General features: G+C 41.8%; 1 protein-coding gene across 5 annotated transcripts; it reads right to left on the bottom strand.

Annotated features, from left to right (window-relative positions):
• Positions 1–6,552: 6,552 nt before the first annotated feature.
• On the bottom strand, positions 6,553–15,291 carry Npy1r (neuropeptide Y receptor Y1). Of its 5 annotated transcripts, XM_070016544.1 has the most exons (5): positions 15,114–15,291; positions 12,845–12,954; positions 12,578–12,743; positions 8,406–9,249; positions 6,553–8,291 (listed from the first exon to the last, which is right to left on the bottom strand). In XM_070016544.1, the coding sequence occupies exons 4-5, from the start codon at positions 9,102–9,104 to the stop codon at positions 7,839–7,841; spliced, it is 1,152 nt and encodes a 383-aa protein (XP_069872645.1). In that variant the 5' UTR covers positions 9,105–9,249; positions 12,578–12,743; positions 12,845–12,954; positions 15,114–15,291; the 3' UTR covers positions 6,553–7,838. The 5 variants fall into 5 exon arrangements, with proteins under 5 accessions (XP_069872645.1, XP_069872646.1, XP_069872643.1 ...); XM_070016545.1 differs by lacking the exon at positions 12,578–12,743; XM_070016542.1 differs by lacking the exons at positions 12,578–12,743; positions 12,845–12,954.
• Positions 15,292–16,089: the final 798 nt, after the last annotated feature.

The following is a 16,089-nucleotide window of genomic DNA, read 5'->3' as shown; positions in this document are numbered from 1 at the left end:
ATTTCCGTTTGAACAGTATCACCTCTTCCCTCACTTTCCCCAGTTTTTCCCTGCTTTCCCCTCCCCCAAGTTGTATAGTTCATTTTTGACATTGAATCTAGCAAGTATTACTGCTGCATTTATTCACCTTTTATCCCACCATTTCTGTGCTCCCCCTCCACACCAAACAGATGGCCTCACATAGGAGACAAAAGGTACAGAAAACAAAACCAGCAGCAAAGGAGGAACAAAAAACAAAAAGCAAAATAACAAAACCTGAATAACTTTTAATTGGGTGGTTTTCTAAATTCAAACATTTTATAGGAGCAACAGATGACAGCCTTCATTTTAATATATATTAATTGCTATTTATTTGTTTATTTATTCATTATTTTTTTAGTTTCCTTCTGACTTACCACCATCTGGCCTCTGTGATTCTATGCTTAACCCAATCTGTACTGAACCTGAATTTCACTTACATATAGAAGCTGTTAGTTTGGCTAACTTACTTTCCTCTCAACTTAGTTCATGCCCACATCCATGTCTGAATGTCTTGCTCTGTTTCCAGTTGCAAAGAGCCTTTTATGGCCTTTAAAATTAGCTACCTTATCCTAGGTAGATTTTTTTTCATGACTCAGCCACTCAACCTGCATCATCTGTACATTTGCTCCAGGCAAAGCTTGCTTCTTTTTGGTCAGTTTCTCAGCTTTTCATTTTGTTCCGGACGGGTCCTTCTATATAGAAAAATCATCTTTTCCGGATCCCTTCTTTGCTAGGATTTATTGTAGGTAGAACCTTTCGCCCACAAACAACCCTGGAGCAAGCCGCCCCTTTCTGCCCCCCACTCATTTGTAGATTTGCTAAAAATTAAACCCACAAAATTTGAGGGCTGATTTCTATCTTAAGTATTATTCTGGGTAATTGCTTCATTTTGCAAATGAGTGTGTTGAAACCGAGAAACATGGTGCACAGGAAGTCTTGCCTGTCATTTCTTTCCAGCTATAAGCATTCCTTGAAAGCAGAGATTAAAATGTACATACGCACATAGCTCCAAAGGCTGCATATGGTTGGGTGCCGCAGCGTAATATTCCAAAAGATTTTGATACGAGTTGAGAGGTTAACTATCAAAACACTTCTTTGAAATGATGATGGCAGCTAGTGCTTAAAACAAATTGCAGAAGGTGGCTAGGAACTTTGAACAGTACCAACATTTTGAGCTTGTCCTCTGCCATCTGCTAGGCCTTTGGATAAACTCATGGCCCGTGAAGGACAGTGTGTGTTCTCTACAGACAGAGATCATGAGCCTTGGGGATCAAGAGATCCGGCTGGAATCTTCCAGTGGACTAGCTTTTTGGCTTGAGTAACTCAACCTTTCTCTAGACCTTCATGCAGGGGGTCCTAATACAAATATGAACGGTGAATTAGAAACCATGTATGTGCCCCAGAATTAGAATGTGTTGTTAAGATTATTAGTTATCACTGAGAGGGGTGTACAATAGATATTACAAATCTCCAAAATTCTCTTCTGAAAGGATACAAGCTATAAAGCAATATCAAAAATCATGGAACTGCTTGGTATTGATGCTTACTGATTTTATTAATGACTTTAAAAAACATAAAATACTAATGCTCAATATGAAAAAATGACAATCAAGGAATGAGCATTTGTCAAAACCATTAGTTAAAAAAATCAAGTTCCTCTCTCCCTCCCTTCCTTTCTTCTTTTCATCTTTCCTTCCTTCTTTCCTTCCTTCCTTTCTTCCTTCCTTCCTTCCTTCCTTCCTTCCTTCCTTCCTTCCTATCTTCCTTTCTTTTCCTTTCCTTCTCCCCTTTCTTTTCCCACACCTTCCCCTTTGTTCCCCCTTCCATTTTCTTCCTCTCTTCTCCCTTCCCCTTCCCTCTCCTTCCTTCTTTCCTTTCCCCTTTTTCTTTCTGTATCTTCCCTTCCTCTGTTCCTCCCTTCCTAAAAAACACAATATTTTGCCTGCTTGCTTTTTATTATTTTTTTTCTGTCAGTAGTTTTATCACACAGAAAACAGAAAAAAAACAACTCACTGAATGGTGTTTGTTGTTCAGTCACTCACTGAGTGTTCAGTTACAGAAGAAAAATCCATGTGATTTGTAGTTACAGAGATTTAGGTTTTAAGTTTGTCTCATGATATTTGAATATCAGAAGATAATGTAGAAGTAAAAGCATCTGACAAGAATTCTTGCATTAGATACTGATTTTATTGCCACGTTCCCAGGAGACCATTTTAATCAACAAATGCTTCTCTTCTACATCTCTGGGGAGTTAGGAAATGCAAATGTGAAGTCTACCATCCATACAAGTCTGTAGATCTGTGACATTGTCTCCAGGGGATACTTAATGCAAACGCAGCAGACGCATATGAGGCATTACCACAGGCAGAAGGCAAAGCAGTGCTCAGAATTCTCTCATTAAAGACAAATAGTAATCATTTGACTCACTGTATGCTGACCAAGCTTAGGAATGTTTAGAAAATGAGAGGAAATTTGATAGATTAGAACTGGCAGAGCCTTAGAGTCTAATGCATGCTTTGTATTTCATGGGCCCAGTGAATTTGCAATTCTGGTTAATTTGCCTGAGTTGCCATTTCCTAATCTTTGAAATGAGGATGAGAAATGCAACTGCATAGATGTTTTATGAAGGTCAAAGAAGGTCATGCATGAAATTTCAGACACTTTGTATGCACTCAAATATTACTTCCATCTTCTTCCCATAGGTGTCATTTTGAAAATAAATATAGAAGGGCTGGGAATGTGGCTTAGTGGTAGAGTGCTTGCCTAACATGCATGAAGCCCTGGTCCAATCCTTCAGTACCACATAAGCAGAAAAACCCAGAAGTGGAGCTGTGGCTCAAGTGGTAGGTGCTAGCCTTGAGCAAAAGAAGCTCAGGGACAGTGCCCAGGCCCTGAGCTCAAGCCACAGGATTGGCTAAATAAATAAATAAATGTAGGTTTTCATCATTCTAGTGTCTCTTACATCAGTGTTCATCCTCAGAACATATAATTTAAAATTAAACTGTGAAAGCAAACCAGAGAATGAGAAAAATATTTCTAAAGAATATATATATATATGTAATTTTAAAAAACTCTCCAACTGAAAAGATTTGAATACACATTTCTTCAAAGATACACACACACACACACACACACACACACACACACACATACACACACACACATCTATCCATAATACTTCCATTAAGCCTTAGAGGCTATGTTTAATAAAATATTCATTATGGAGCTACACATCAGAATTACAATAGAGACCCTCTTCAGCTCCAATGGTATGGGCATGATCAATATGACAAACAGTAGAAAAGGAATTGGAACCCTCATACATTGCTGGTAGGGATTTAAAATGTGCAGCTGCTCTGAGAACTGTCAGGCAGTTTCTTTGTAAGCTAAACAGAGTTGGCAGATGGCTGGAAGGCCTGCTCTTATGTGTAGGTACACATAACAAAGGAGAGCACACATCTACACAAAATGCTGTACATGAATGTTCACAGCAGCATTATTTTCAATAGCTTAAAACTTTATTATCATGTGAGTGAATAAACAATATATAGTGTATCTATTCATAGAAATATTATATGTAACCAAAGAGTGGTACCCAATGATTTGGGAACTGTTTTATACTTTCTATTGTGAAAGTACTGTACAGAGGAGTTATAGTTACATGAGCAAGGTAATGAGTACATTTCCTATCAAGTATTGTTGCTTCCTCCTTTGTTTTTCCCCTACCAGTCCCTCCCATCTCCACAACTACACTACACCTGCCCCTGCCTAAATTGTAAAGTTCATTTTTCAACATAGTGTCTTGTACATCTCATTGTTACAATGGGTCAACCTGTATCCCTATTTAAGGATTTTGTTTTTTCCCTTTCCCTTCCCAAATTAGAGAAGTGTATATACAAGATGCAGGGCACCGACATCAAATACAGTGAAAACAGGGGTTATACCTTGGGGGAGGAATATAAAAAGAAACAAAAAAATCACATGGTACATTATAAATACATTAGAATCAAAAGCAAGAAAGAAAAAAAATTTGTCTCCTTACCTTGGGGTTCACTTCGCTTAACATCATCTTATCTGGTCATATATACTTAGCTTTTGACCTTTTCTGCTTGTCCCAGACATATATAGTTATTGCAAATAAGGGAAACCAAAGGACCTACGTTTCTTTGCACCTGGCTTACTTCACTTAATATAATTTTTTCAAGTCTTTCCATTTCCTAACAAATGGGATGATGTCATTCTTTCTGAATTCCATTGTATATATCTGCGTGTGTGTGTGTGTGTGTGTGTGTGTGTGTGTGTGTGTGTGTGTGTGTGTGTGTGTGTGTACCACATTTTCTCTATCCATTCATCTACTGAGGGGCATCTGGGTTGGTTCCATATCTTAGCTATGGTGAATAATGCAACAATAAACATAGTTGTGCTGGTAGCTTTAGTGTGGTCTTGTTTGTGATCATTTGGGTAAATGCCCAAAAGTGGGATTGCTGGGTCATAGGGGAGCTCTATGTGGAGTCTTTTGAGGAATCTCCATACTACTTTCCAAAGTGGTTGAACAAGTTTATACTCCCACCAACAATGCAGTAGGGTTCCCTTCTGGCCACATCCTCTCCAGCATCTGTTGTTATTAGGGTTCTTGATTATAGTCATTCTAACTGGGGTGAGGTGGAATCTCAATGTTGTTTTGATTTGCATTTCTTTTATGGCTAGAGAGCTTGAGCATTTCTTCATGTGCCTGTTGGCTATTCTTATTTCCTCTTCAGAGAAGTTTCTCTTTAAATCTTTAGCCCACTTATTTATTGGGCAATTGTTTCTTTGAGGATTTGTTCTTGGGGATTCATTTTTTGAGTTCCAAGTATATTTTAGATATGAGACCCTTATCCATTGTATGGCTAATGAAGATCTTCTCCCAAAGTGGGCTTTCTATTGATCTTGCTAGCTATGTCCTTTGCCATGCAGAAGCTCTGCAGCTTCATGCAATCTGGGAAATTTTTATATCATTGTTCTGTATCATTTCATGCTTTTAGTTTTTCTGTTTCTTTCTTCTTTTTTTTATTTTGTCAGTTGTGGGGCTTGAACTCTAGGCTTGGCACTATCCCTCAGCTCTTCAGCTCAAGATGAGCGCTCTACCACTTGAGCCACAGCGCCACTTCCGGTTTTCTAGTGGTTTATTGGAGATAAGAGTCTCATGGACTTTCTTGTCCAAGCTGGCTTTGAACTGTGATGCTCAGATCTCAGCCTCCTGATTAGCTAGGATTACAGGCGTGAGCCACTGGTGCCCAGCCTTCTGTTTCGTTTTTTTCTTTTCTGTTTCACCTGCTAATGTTAACTATAAAGAGGTAGGAAAATTCTATTCTAGAATGATATATAATTATAATGATATAAGGATACCTTTACCACTAGCTGAAGCATTCTCCACTTTTTCCTCAGTGTGTGCCCCTCAGATAAATATTTCAACTTGAGCTTTGGTTTCCTTTTTTATGAAGTGGCAATACTATTAATCACTCTATCCACACACTTGACATTTTATTTCGCACATAGGAAGTTTAAAAATTGTAGCCAATTTATTTAAAGTTCTCAATTTATTTAAAGTTCATAATGCAATATTAAATTATGTTTTTATTAAACTAATAATTGGTTTTTGTTCTTGGCCCTGTAGTTTGTGTGCATGTAGCCATTCATTCTTCCATGACTGCAGGGTATTAGCCCATCAACATCTTTGGGAAAACAGAAGAATTTGACACTCAGTTCATTATCCATGTACATCTGAAGCCTACATAGCCAGATCAATATTTTAGAACCCTAGAAGTAGCCGTATCAGCAAACATACTCACAAGAATATCACCTATGTATTAAAACCATTCCCGATGGCAATTGATTGCTATGAATCCTAAGCAGACATAGACATATCTTAATAGTCTGTGAAAGCAGAAAAATGAGAAAGTAGTTAAGAATCCCAGGTTTGAGTAAAACACGCTGATGGAATTCTCCAGTAATCACTGATAGTTGGTTTTACAGTTACTTTTCTTTGTCTAAGTGTCTCGGCTATGACCGGATTTCATGCTAACATTCATGTACAAATGTGGGTATTTATTTGACTTTTCAAGTGGATGATGCAAGCTTCTAAAAATCTAAAATGCTATTTTGGTTTCATTTGGGACTGAAGATAATACAGTAAATGAGAAATCACTTTCTTGATAAAGAAGAACTTAGGAACGAGGTGCCAAGAAAACATCTGCATGTGAATTCAATAGGATCATAAATGTTAAGGGATAAAATTGGACCATTTGTTCATGAATGTGTTTTAGGAAAGGTTTTTTGAAAGCTCTCTGCACTGGACGGGAGAGTTAAGGAGGAGAACCCCTGTCTTTCAGGAGTTTCCATACTTGCAAGGTGTCTCAAAGAGCAGTCGTTACAACAAAGAGTAGAAAATGTTTCATCAGCCGGAGGATGCTGGATGCGGTGAGTACATCACAGGGGTCACAGACAAGAGAAAAAATGCACAGGAGAGAGACATAGACAGAGACTCCTCAGAAAAAGCAAAACCAATTTTAATAGTGAAGATGTTTGCCCTTCTAAAATCAAACACCTTTTTAATACGCTGTATGATACACTGAAGATTTGCCTTAGTTCTTCAAAGTGTCTTTTCTCCAGATGATTCATGATGACAAAGTACGTGAAATTAAGGATATTAATATGACATAAGTACTCTTCACATAGTGTACATGTCATAAGACTCCACAAGTCACACAGTTTATACAACTTAACACAGACTATATGAAGTTCACAGGTATTTAGTCCTCCTGGCTGGAGTGAACACTTTTTAAACATTGTCTCTAGATGTCCTTTGCTTTGAAAGGTGAACATTATGAAAGTAAAAAATAAGTTACTACATAGGCACTGCTCTATAGAAAATACATTTTGTGTCTCTATATATTGTAAGCTGGAGATGTCTTTTGAATTATATATATTTTTACCAGAAAGCTTGATGAACACTGAACAGTTTATAAAGGATAAAAAAAAAACCCTTAACTATCAATCCAAATGAATATAATTTAACTATTTGCAGCAAAACTAATTTACTTATTAAACTAATTACTCGAAAATGCTTTGGTTGTCAGGTACCAGAATGATTTTGAAATTAGGAAACTGCTTTTCCACTTACTTCTTGTGGGTGGCCTAATTCCCCGTGATAGGCACAGCTGAAAAGCATTCTTTATGCATTTTTATCTTAAATGATTCTCAATTAGGAAGAGAAAATTAAGTTCTCTCTTTAAAAAATTTAACAAAAGCAAATCATTCTCCAATGATATCAGACCCTCTTTTAGCTCTACATCTGAAGGGTAGCTTTTATATCTCTCAACCCTATCACAGACTAAAGTGATGTCTGCCATTACCTGAAGATGCTCCAGTGTATTGAGCATCTAATGCAATCAGGATGGCCGCCTAGTATCATGAGAATATCAGGAAACTACTCGTCCTGAAACCAGCTCATAGTAATACCTCAAAGAAACTTCATTCTGATAAATACAATACAAAAATCCTTACATTACATAATACATAATATCACAATAAAAGCACTTCAGGAAAGTCTGACCATCCTTAGTACCAGAAGATTACAAAGCCCATACATCTTTGTATACAAATGTAACTATGACAACCATAACAAACGCAACAAAATGCAAGTCAAGAAAATCCTAGTCTTTGTACCAATGCTTTCCATGCGGTTCCATGGGAGAACAGGTTATAACAGCCACATGGCAGGTTGTGCTTGCTCTTAAAAATAAGGTGTCCTCTGGGGCCATGTGCCCCACGCAGTTTCAGATTTTCTCATTATCATCGCTGCTGATTTTTTTAAATGCCACCGGGCTGGCTTGCTTCAAAGAAGTCTTGGAAACATCTGTATGCATGGTGGACATAGCTATGGTCTCGTAGTCATCATCCCGAGACCGGAAATCACAAAAGTTAAAAAAGAACTGCAAGTCTCTCTGGAAGTTTTTGTTCAGGAACCCATAGAAGATGGGGTTGACACAGGTGGATATCATGGCCGTGAGGTGACAAAGCAGGAAGAGCAGGTTGTGGTTGCATGTAGCAATGATCTGATGGTTCCAGTCGAACACGGTGTTGAAGATGGTGAGAGGGAGCCAGCACACTGCAAAGGCCACCACAATGGACAGCAGCATGACGTTGATTCTTTTGCTTTCACTAGACCTGTACTTGTTGTCCCTCATCTTGTCCATCATATTATTCCTCTTTTTTAAGCGAATGTATATCTAGAAAGGAATTAAAAATAAAAGCAGTAAGTTCAAACCGCGCTACTGTTTGATGGGGAATTCTGTGGAAAGGAGGCCAAGGGGGGAAATGGTGGGGAAGAAAGGTTTTCTCACCTTGAAGTAGCATATAAAGATAAAGCAGAGTGGGCCAAAATACTGCAGCACCAAAAGAAGGGTTGTGTACGACAACCGATGAGAGTCCGACGGGAATTTATCAAAGCACACGTACTTGCCTTTGAATGCATCTAGGGTCACGTTTTGGAAGGGCTCATCAGTCAGTACTTGATAGATCAGAAAGGGCAGAGAAGAAGCCACTGCCAACACCCAGATCACAGCTATACCTATGTACGCATGTCTGTTATTGGGTCTCCATCCTCGCGGGTTGATGATCAGCTGATGTCGCTCCACGGCGATGAGAACCAGAGAGAAAATGGACACAGTGATCGAAACACATTGCACAAAAGGATTCAGTTTGCACATCGTCTCCCCAAAGACCCAGTGGTCCATGAGCGTGTAGACAAATGTGAAAGGGAGACACATAATGGCAACCAGCAAGTCTGAGAAGGAAAGGTTCACAATCAGGATGTTGGTAACGTTTCTCATCTCCTTCTGTTTCAAGATGATTATGATCAAGGCCAGGTTTCCAGAGACCCCAAGAATAATCACAGCTCCGTAAGCAAGAGCCAAGGTAAATATCACAGCCAAGGGCAGGTGACAATCATCGTTTTCAAAAGCCAAAAATGGGGAAATCGTCTCTGACCAGTTATAGTGAATGGAGTGATTTTCAACCTGGGAAGAGGATGTTGAATTCATTGTGTTGGGTGTGTTGTTACAGAGTAGACAGATGGGAGGTTTGTTTCTTCAAAGCAGGGCAAATGTTCAGCCTGTTACTGTTTTGCATATCGGAAGCCATTTACCACAGTCATTCTGAATTCTTTATTCCCTTGCATTCAACCACCTGTAAAGAGAAAATGCCCAATTGTGTTACGAATTCTGAGGGCAGTTAAAATGAATTTTGATCTATAGAACTCTTAAATGAAGACACTGAAATGAGTAAAGAAAACGTGATCTTGTGAATATCCTCTTAAAATAGCAGAAACCATGCAAACCTTTTAATTTTTTACAGTTCTGCTTGGCATAAGGTCACATCCCAGCACTTGGCAGGCAGGCTTCGGTGGGAGGATCACAAGTTTCATGCTAGTTTAGGGCTGCATGGTAAGTTCAAGGCTAGCCTGGGATAGACAAGAAACCCTGTCTCAAAAAACAAATGGCCCTGAGACTGGAGCTTGAACTCAGGAACTCAAGCTTTTGCATAGATTTCTCACTTAAAGTTGGAGCTTTACCACTTGAGCCATATCTCTTCTTCCAGCTTTTGGCTGGTTAAATGGACATAAGAGCCAATCAGCTTTTTCTGCCTGGGCTGGCTTTGAACCTTGATCCTCAGATTTTAGCCTCCTGAGTAGGTGTGAGCCATTTTCTTGTACATTGAGTTTGGGTAATCTATTGTGACTAAGATTGTGTATGTGTGTGTTTGTGTGTGTGTGTGTGTATGTGTGTGTGTGTCTCCTGAAGTCTTACACCATCAATATATTCTTAAACACTGAAAGAATGTGAAGATGTAACAAACTACTTAGTGCACAAAAGTAAATCATTAAAAATATGGACAGGTGGGCTGGGAAGGTGGCTCAGTGGTGGAGCGCTTGCCTTGCATGCATGAGGCCCTGGGTTCCATTCCTCAGCACCACATAAGCAAAAAAGAAAAAAAAAGGAAGTGGCGCTGTGGCTCAAGTGGTAGAGCGCTAGCCTTGAGCTGAAGAGCTGAGGGACAGCGTCCAGGCCCAGAGTTCAGGCCCCACAACCGGACCAAAAAAAAAATATGGACAGTAAGGTAATGCAACCATAATAAACACATGATTCTCTCTCATACTGTAGAAATGGAAAAAAAAACGAGTCTAGAGGTTGCCCTGTGATAATTGTTCACCACACACTGAACTGTTTTTCAAGGCACATATTATTTAGCATAAATATATTCAAACAACAATAATCGATGCAGTGGAACATAAAAAATTCTTTTGTGAGACCGCTGAAAAACTCCATGATATTTAATTCAGAAAACAGAATGGTAAAGAGACCTTCAACAATTTGACCTATGGATTATACAGAAATGGGCTTAGTTCTGTATCTAAATATCCAAGTAAGAAATGGACCAAAGGATATATATATATATATATATATATATATATATATATATATATTATTTTAAAGATACCAATAACATTATGGGAACAATTGTCTTCACAAGTAGCAAATGCTCCATATACTAAGTTTATATCCAATACAAGAATGACCATTTCTAAGAGTTCTCACATTGTGTACATCCTAACTTTAAGACACTATGTCTTGTATTAGTATGCTAGAAGTATTTTTTTCCATGTAGTATCTTCCCTCCTCACCATAATTTGTATGTATCCAATGCAAGGCTATAGCTTTTAGGTGGAATTTTAATTTTTGTGTGTATGTGCGGCTCAGGGTTGAATCCAGGGCTTTGTGCATGCTAGGCAAGCACTCTACCATTTAAGCTATGCCCCCTAGTCTGTAATTGTGCAGCATGTGTAAAGGTTGTAATCACAGCACTTTGTGATATAAACATTCTTCTTTTACTAACAAGATAAAACACAGACAACAGTCTTGTACAGATTAAAGGCTCCTTTAAAAAGAAAGAAGATCTCTGATTCTCCCTACATTTCTAAGCAAAAATATGAGATGGGATTTCTTATACTAATCAGCAGGTTATTGTGCCAAACAGAGACAGTAAGTTGTCCTTTCTTATGTTACCACAGGAGAGAGAATTGTGCAGATTAACTTCCATTAAAAGGAAAATAAGACATTTAGTGAACAAAAATGTGTTTGCCTTTTAAGTGACGACTCTAATAAACCTTTCCTTTAGTGTTTTTGCTTTCTAGAATAGAAGGTGTTTTCTATTATAAAACTACAATTGGGCCTCATAAAACTGAAGAGGAAAAATAAAGGTTGCATCACCAATCAAGTGCAAATATTAGAGCATGTTAATGTTGGAGGATTTTACGGGTGAACATCATTAGAAATGATCTTCTACGTCAGCACCTGGAATGGCTTTCTAATTCTTATGGAGTAATCACACTTTCTCAGGAATTCCTCAGGCATAGAAAGAAAATGCTCAATGGAATGCTTGAAGAAATGGGTAACCATTTTTTTTTAAGATTTTTGATTTTCAGAAAACTCTTACTTTCTTGCAGAGTTAGAGAAAATTTAGCACCATACTTTATATTTGGGTTACTATAGAGATGGTCATTGTTATCAGTTATGAGCTTTTCTTCATTACTTAAAGTAACAACACTAATACAGTGAGCAGCAAAATGCTTTCTCGTGATCTTCTGGAGGCCCCTTGTCATCATTGGAGAAATGATGACCCTGATATAAGATACATGAGTTGTGGTCTTTTGACATTCCTCACTCTGACACCTAAAGACCTCTAAGTCATGCTTTCCTTCCTCTCTTTGCAGTAGTAGCTCCACTATGAATGCTCTGTTCTAGGCTAGCTTGTATATTCCAAGTCCATCAAATACAGTTCTGCATCTTCCTCCCTGTTATCCACGTACTGGGTGTTCTGTCCATCTCACTCCCCTAATCCAAATTCTACCTCTCCCTCAAATCACCAAGTAGTACCCGGAAGCCCTGATTGACTTGCATTGATTTTAAAGTAGGCATTGAGCATAATTCTACATAAAAAACGTTTTTGTGGTACTGGGATTTGAACTCTGGGCCTTATACTTCCTAAGCAAGTGCTCTACCACTGGATTCATACCTCCAGCCTTTAACTGTCCCTACATCTTAATACTTGGAAATGATTAGCTGGACTGATTGCATTACAGGGATGGCAAGTGCATGGTTCATCGTGAGTAGGTTCATCGTGACATCATTCTATTCCATCCTAGTCTTTTTAAAATTTTCTTTTAATAAGCAAAATGAATGTTAAGTATGATAGTCATTTTATTAGATTAGGTACATTTCCCATGAAAATAGGAATTGTTTCTGGAAGAACATCAATTCAGCCAACAAATGCTTATTAACACTTACTTTGTGCCGGGTCTGGTTTTAGTGCACACAGCAGTGACTAAGTTTCTAGTCTTGTGAGCAAAGTCAAGGAAAAATAATAATAAAGTAGCAAGTGATACAGTGATAAGTGCCAATGGGCAATATAGCGCAGAGAAGGGGAAATTGGGACTGTTTGAAATTGTAGTTCTTACTGTGTGGGAAGAGAAGGCATCCCACCCAAGGGTGGTGAGGAAGGAAGCCATGCAGACATCCCAGAAACAGCATCCCATGTGCAGTGCACCAACGCGGCATTCCCTAAGGCTGCAGTGTACCTGGTGTGCTAAACAGCGGTTGGAATGGGGACTAATAAGCAGAGACCTACAGGAAATTAAGAAGAAAGGGGACAGGTGGTAAACTGGGAAGACTCAGGCAAAGTGACAAAGCCTGAGCAGGACCTGTTCTAACGGCCTGGTCTTCACCTTTTTAAGTGCAGAGATGAGGAAACGCTGAACAGCCTTTGGCAAACGCATGAAGTTAAATGACTTCTGCCTGCCTTAGACTCACTCCTCTGGGGGCGGCTTTTGCCACACTGAAGGAAGGGAAGAGAAGAAGGGAGAGTCATCAGGAGAGCAGTACAGTGATCCAGGAGGAGGAATCCAAGTTGTTCACAGTGCCAGGGAAGAAAATACAAAAAAAAATTTTATATTTAACTCATCTTGACAACTTTGAGAACCCATGCAACTATGTGTTTTAGGTAGGCACAGGGAAACATCACTCTGAAAGCACTGAAATTGCATTTGATTGGCATGTGCAACATGATAGATCTATGAGAAATGGTGGCTTTCCCACTAACGAGATGTTAATTTACCTCTACAGAAAAAAAGGTTAATTTACTTCTACAGAAGTGTTTGTGAGCTTGTGTTCAGGACTGTAGTTATTCTGGTTGGTAAAGCAGTTTTGTGTTGGATTAAAAAATGTATATTTTTCACATGGCTTTCATACAGTGTCAAGAAAGGATAATTGCCAGAAAATAACAGTACTGAGTTGACATATCCTATCTTTGGGAAAGGAAACAATCTGACATTTGCTGTTCCAAGATATATTTATAAAATAAACGAGAAAACCAGAGACACTGAAGCAACAAAAGGCTGTGAAGTCTCAGTGTAGCTACCATGTACATGTAGAGACAAAACCGACATTGCATGTATACATCAATTGATTCCCCACTGCAAAGGGAAGTTACCTTCCCCCTCATTTCAGTTGGAATGTTTGGCTTCTTGCTGTAGATTTCTGCCGCCCCCCCCCCCTCCAAAATTCAGGATTGTCTGATTCGATTCAGCCTCCCAAAGTTACTCCTAGTTTATCTAAAAGAGTTACATAATTCTCGGTTGCTTCCGGGAATGGGGGCGGGGGGGGGGGTGTCTTGTTTAACAGACAGCTACCCAAAGACCCAAGGAAAGGGCTGACAACAGTAGTAGACACCAGGCGCGCTGAGTCTGGGGGCAGGAGTGGGGAACTGGGCTTTGGGCAGGAAGCGCTTTTTCCTTCTCTGCAGAGAAGGAAGCCTGCCCGGCTACTCATTTCTGTTTCAATCCTGACAGAAACCGACAAGCTGAGCCTCTGCTTCTCCAGCCTGGAGACCACCATTCCTTGTCCCCAGTTAGATTTCTCATAGGATGGAGGTGTGAATGGCAAATCTCTGAGAAAGAAAGAAAACAAAAAGATGGAACCCGCAGCCAGGGGTTCCCCCCACTAGGTTTTTCCTGTGCGGAGTTACCAAGATGTTCAATCCACATTGCTGGGGGCATGCTTACCTGCCAGCTGGTGCAGAGGATGGAACTAGTTCTCGAATTGCTGAACAACTCCACACACACGCCTCTATAGGAACCCCGTGTGCTCCCAGATACCAATTCTATCCATGGTCACGGGAGACAGGCAAAACGGGAAAATATCCACCCCCAGACCAGAGCGAGCAAGCCCAGGCCCAAAGCCAAAGCCAATTTGCATTCCTGAACCTAACATCCGTCCTGCACGCGTTCGTGCAGGCTAGCAGAGGACCCCAGGGCGCATCCCAGCAAGGACCCCCGGCCGCCCACCCTGCACCTCTCAACCCAGCCTGCTCATCGTGCACGTTCTCCAGCAGCCAGCTGAACTCTCTGTGGTGAACGCTAAGCCAGATGCAGGCCAGGGCTCAGGGCATCCCGCAGGGCGCGGTGGCTGGACGGGCCCAGCGCAGGGCGGGGGGGCTGGGTCTCCACCCTAACTCAGTTTCGTGGCATGGCAGGTGCACCTCGCTAGGGGTCCGCAGATCTGGGACACCCACGGCAGCTGGCACCCGGTGTGGATACCCGCCGGGCACCTGGCGCCGCGGGCCAGGGAGGAGAAAAGTGGACGTTCTCGAACCCACCCTGTCCAGCCGGTGTACCCCACCGCGGGCACCCCATGAGAACTCCAGCACGCGGCGGCGACTCCAGCCAGCCGAAGCGATCGAGGTGCGGGGAGGACCGGGGCTGACACCTGGCCACCTGCGTGGCCTTGGTGAGAGTCCAAGAGAAGAAAACTTAGGTCCCCAAAGCCGATGCCCGGGCGGAGCGGAGCGGAGCGCGCGGGGATGCGCGCGCGGCGGGAAGGTACGGGGTCCCGTCGGCGGGAAGTCCCGCAGCATCCCGCCCCCTGCCCGCAGAGAGAGGGGAAGGCTCTCTCCACACCCCCTCCAGTCCCCCCCCCAAGTTTTGGGGGTGTACTCACAGCCTTTCTGGTCTGCTCTGCAACAAGCGATTTCTCCAAAGTCCCCCCTTAAAAAGCATCAACTTGCAACTTAACCTGCTCCGGGTCCGAGCCGTCCTCTGTCTGGGCTCCCGCGTCGGTTAAAGCGGGAAAGGGAAGAGGACCAGAGGAGTGGGGGGCGGGAGAGGCAAGGGAAGACCGGCTGGTGCTCCGCCTGCTCAGCTCCCAAAGATGCTGAAGATAGGAAGAGACGCCCCCTTAAAGCCGAACTCCACCTCATCCCGGACCACGTGACGGCGCCCCGGGGAGACGCGCCCTCCCCCCGCCCCCCTCCGTCCCGGGAGCCGGACCTCGGGGTGCGGGGCTGGGAATTCTGCGGGGAGCAGCGAGCGACGCGGACCCGCGGGTGCGAGCAAGTGCTCGGCACCCGGACCCCGCTCCCCGCCCAGGCCTCGCGCAAAGCCAAGCAGTTTTACCAGGCTGTAAAAAAAAAGAAAGAAAGAAAGGGAAAAGATAAAAGTCATTGGCACAGCCATCTCCGTTGTGCGCGGGTCAGTGCCATCTTGTGGCTGAAGTCCTGCCAGTGAACGCTGAAGCCCGAGCCCGAGACCAGGCTGCGCGCCCGGGGACCCGCGGGAAGCGCCCGCGCGATTCGCCGCAGCTTCGCCACTCCTGCGTGTTTTCGCTTTCTTTTGTTGTGGCTCCAGTCATGGCTCACGCCGGTGCCTAGGAGTTCTTTTTCTACTGTTTGTGAATAACAACGACCACCAGAGTCTTGCAAAAGCCAAAGAAGGCAAGCCCAGATAGGAGACAGAGAGACAGACGGACAGAGTCCTTCCTTTGAGTTAGCCTTTATGTTCCTCTTTGAAAATAAATGCACTGAGTATGTTTCCTGCCAAGCACCTAGCTGCTTTTCGGATTGGTTTGTGTTTTGGGAGGGGAGTGTACGAGGTGTGAAAGAATATTTCCCCTGTTCAAAAGAATCAGTTCTATTTCT

Source organism: Dipodomys merriami, unplaced genomic scaffold (assembly GCF_024711535.1).
Source record: "Dipodomys merriami isolate MVZ:Mamm:240054 unplaced genomic scaffold, mDipMer1.0.p SCAF_12, whole genome shotgun sequence".
Classification (NCBI taxonomy): Eukaryota; Metazoa; Chordata; class Mammalia; order Rodentia; family Heteromyidae; genus Dipodomys; species Dipodomys merriami.
This window is presented reverse-complemented; position numbering and strand designations above follow the sequence as displayed.

Excerpts from the sequence above, each read along its gene's own strand:
- Npy1r (XM_070016544.1), bottom strand. The coding sequence starts at position 9,104 with ATGAATTCAACATCCTCTTCCCAGGTTGAAAATCACTCCATTCACTAT. Across the intron at positions 8,292-8,405 it reads TCTTTATATGCTACTTCAAG|ATATACATTCGCTTAAAAAA; the intron begins GTGAGAAAACCT and ends ATTCCTTTCTAG.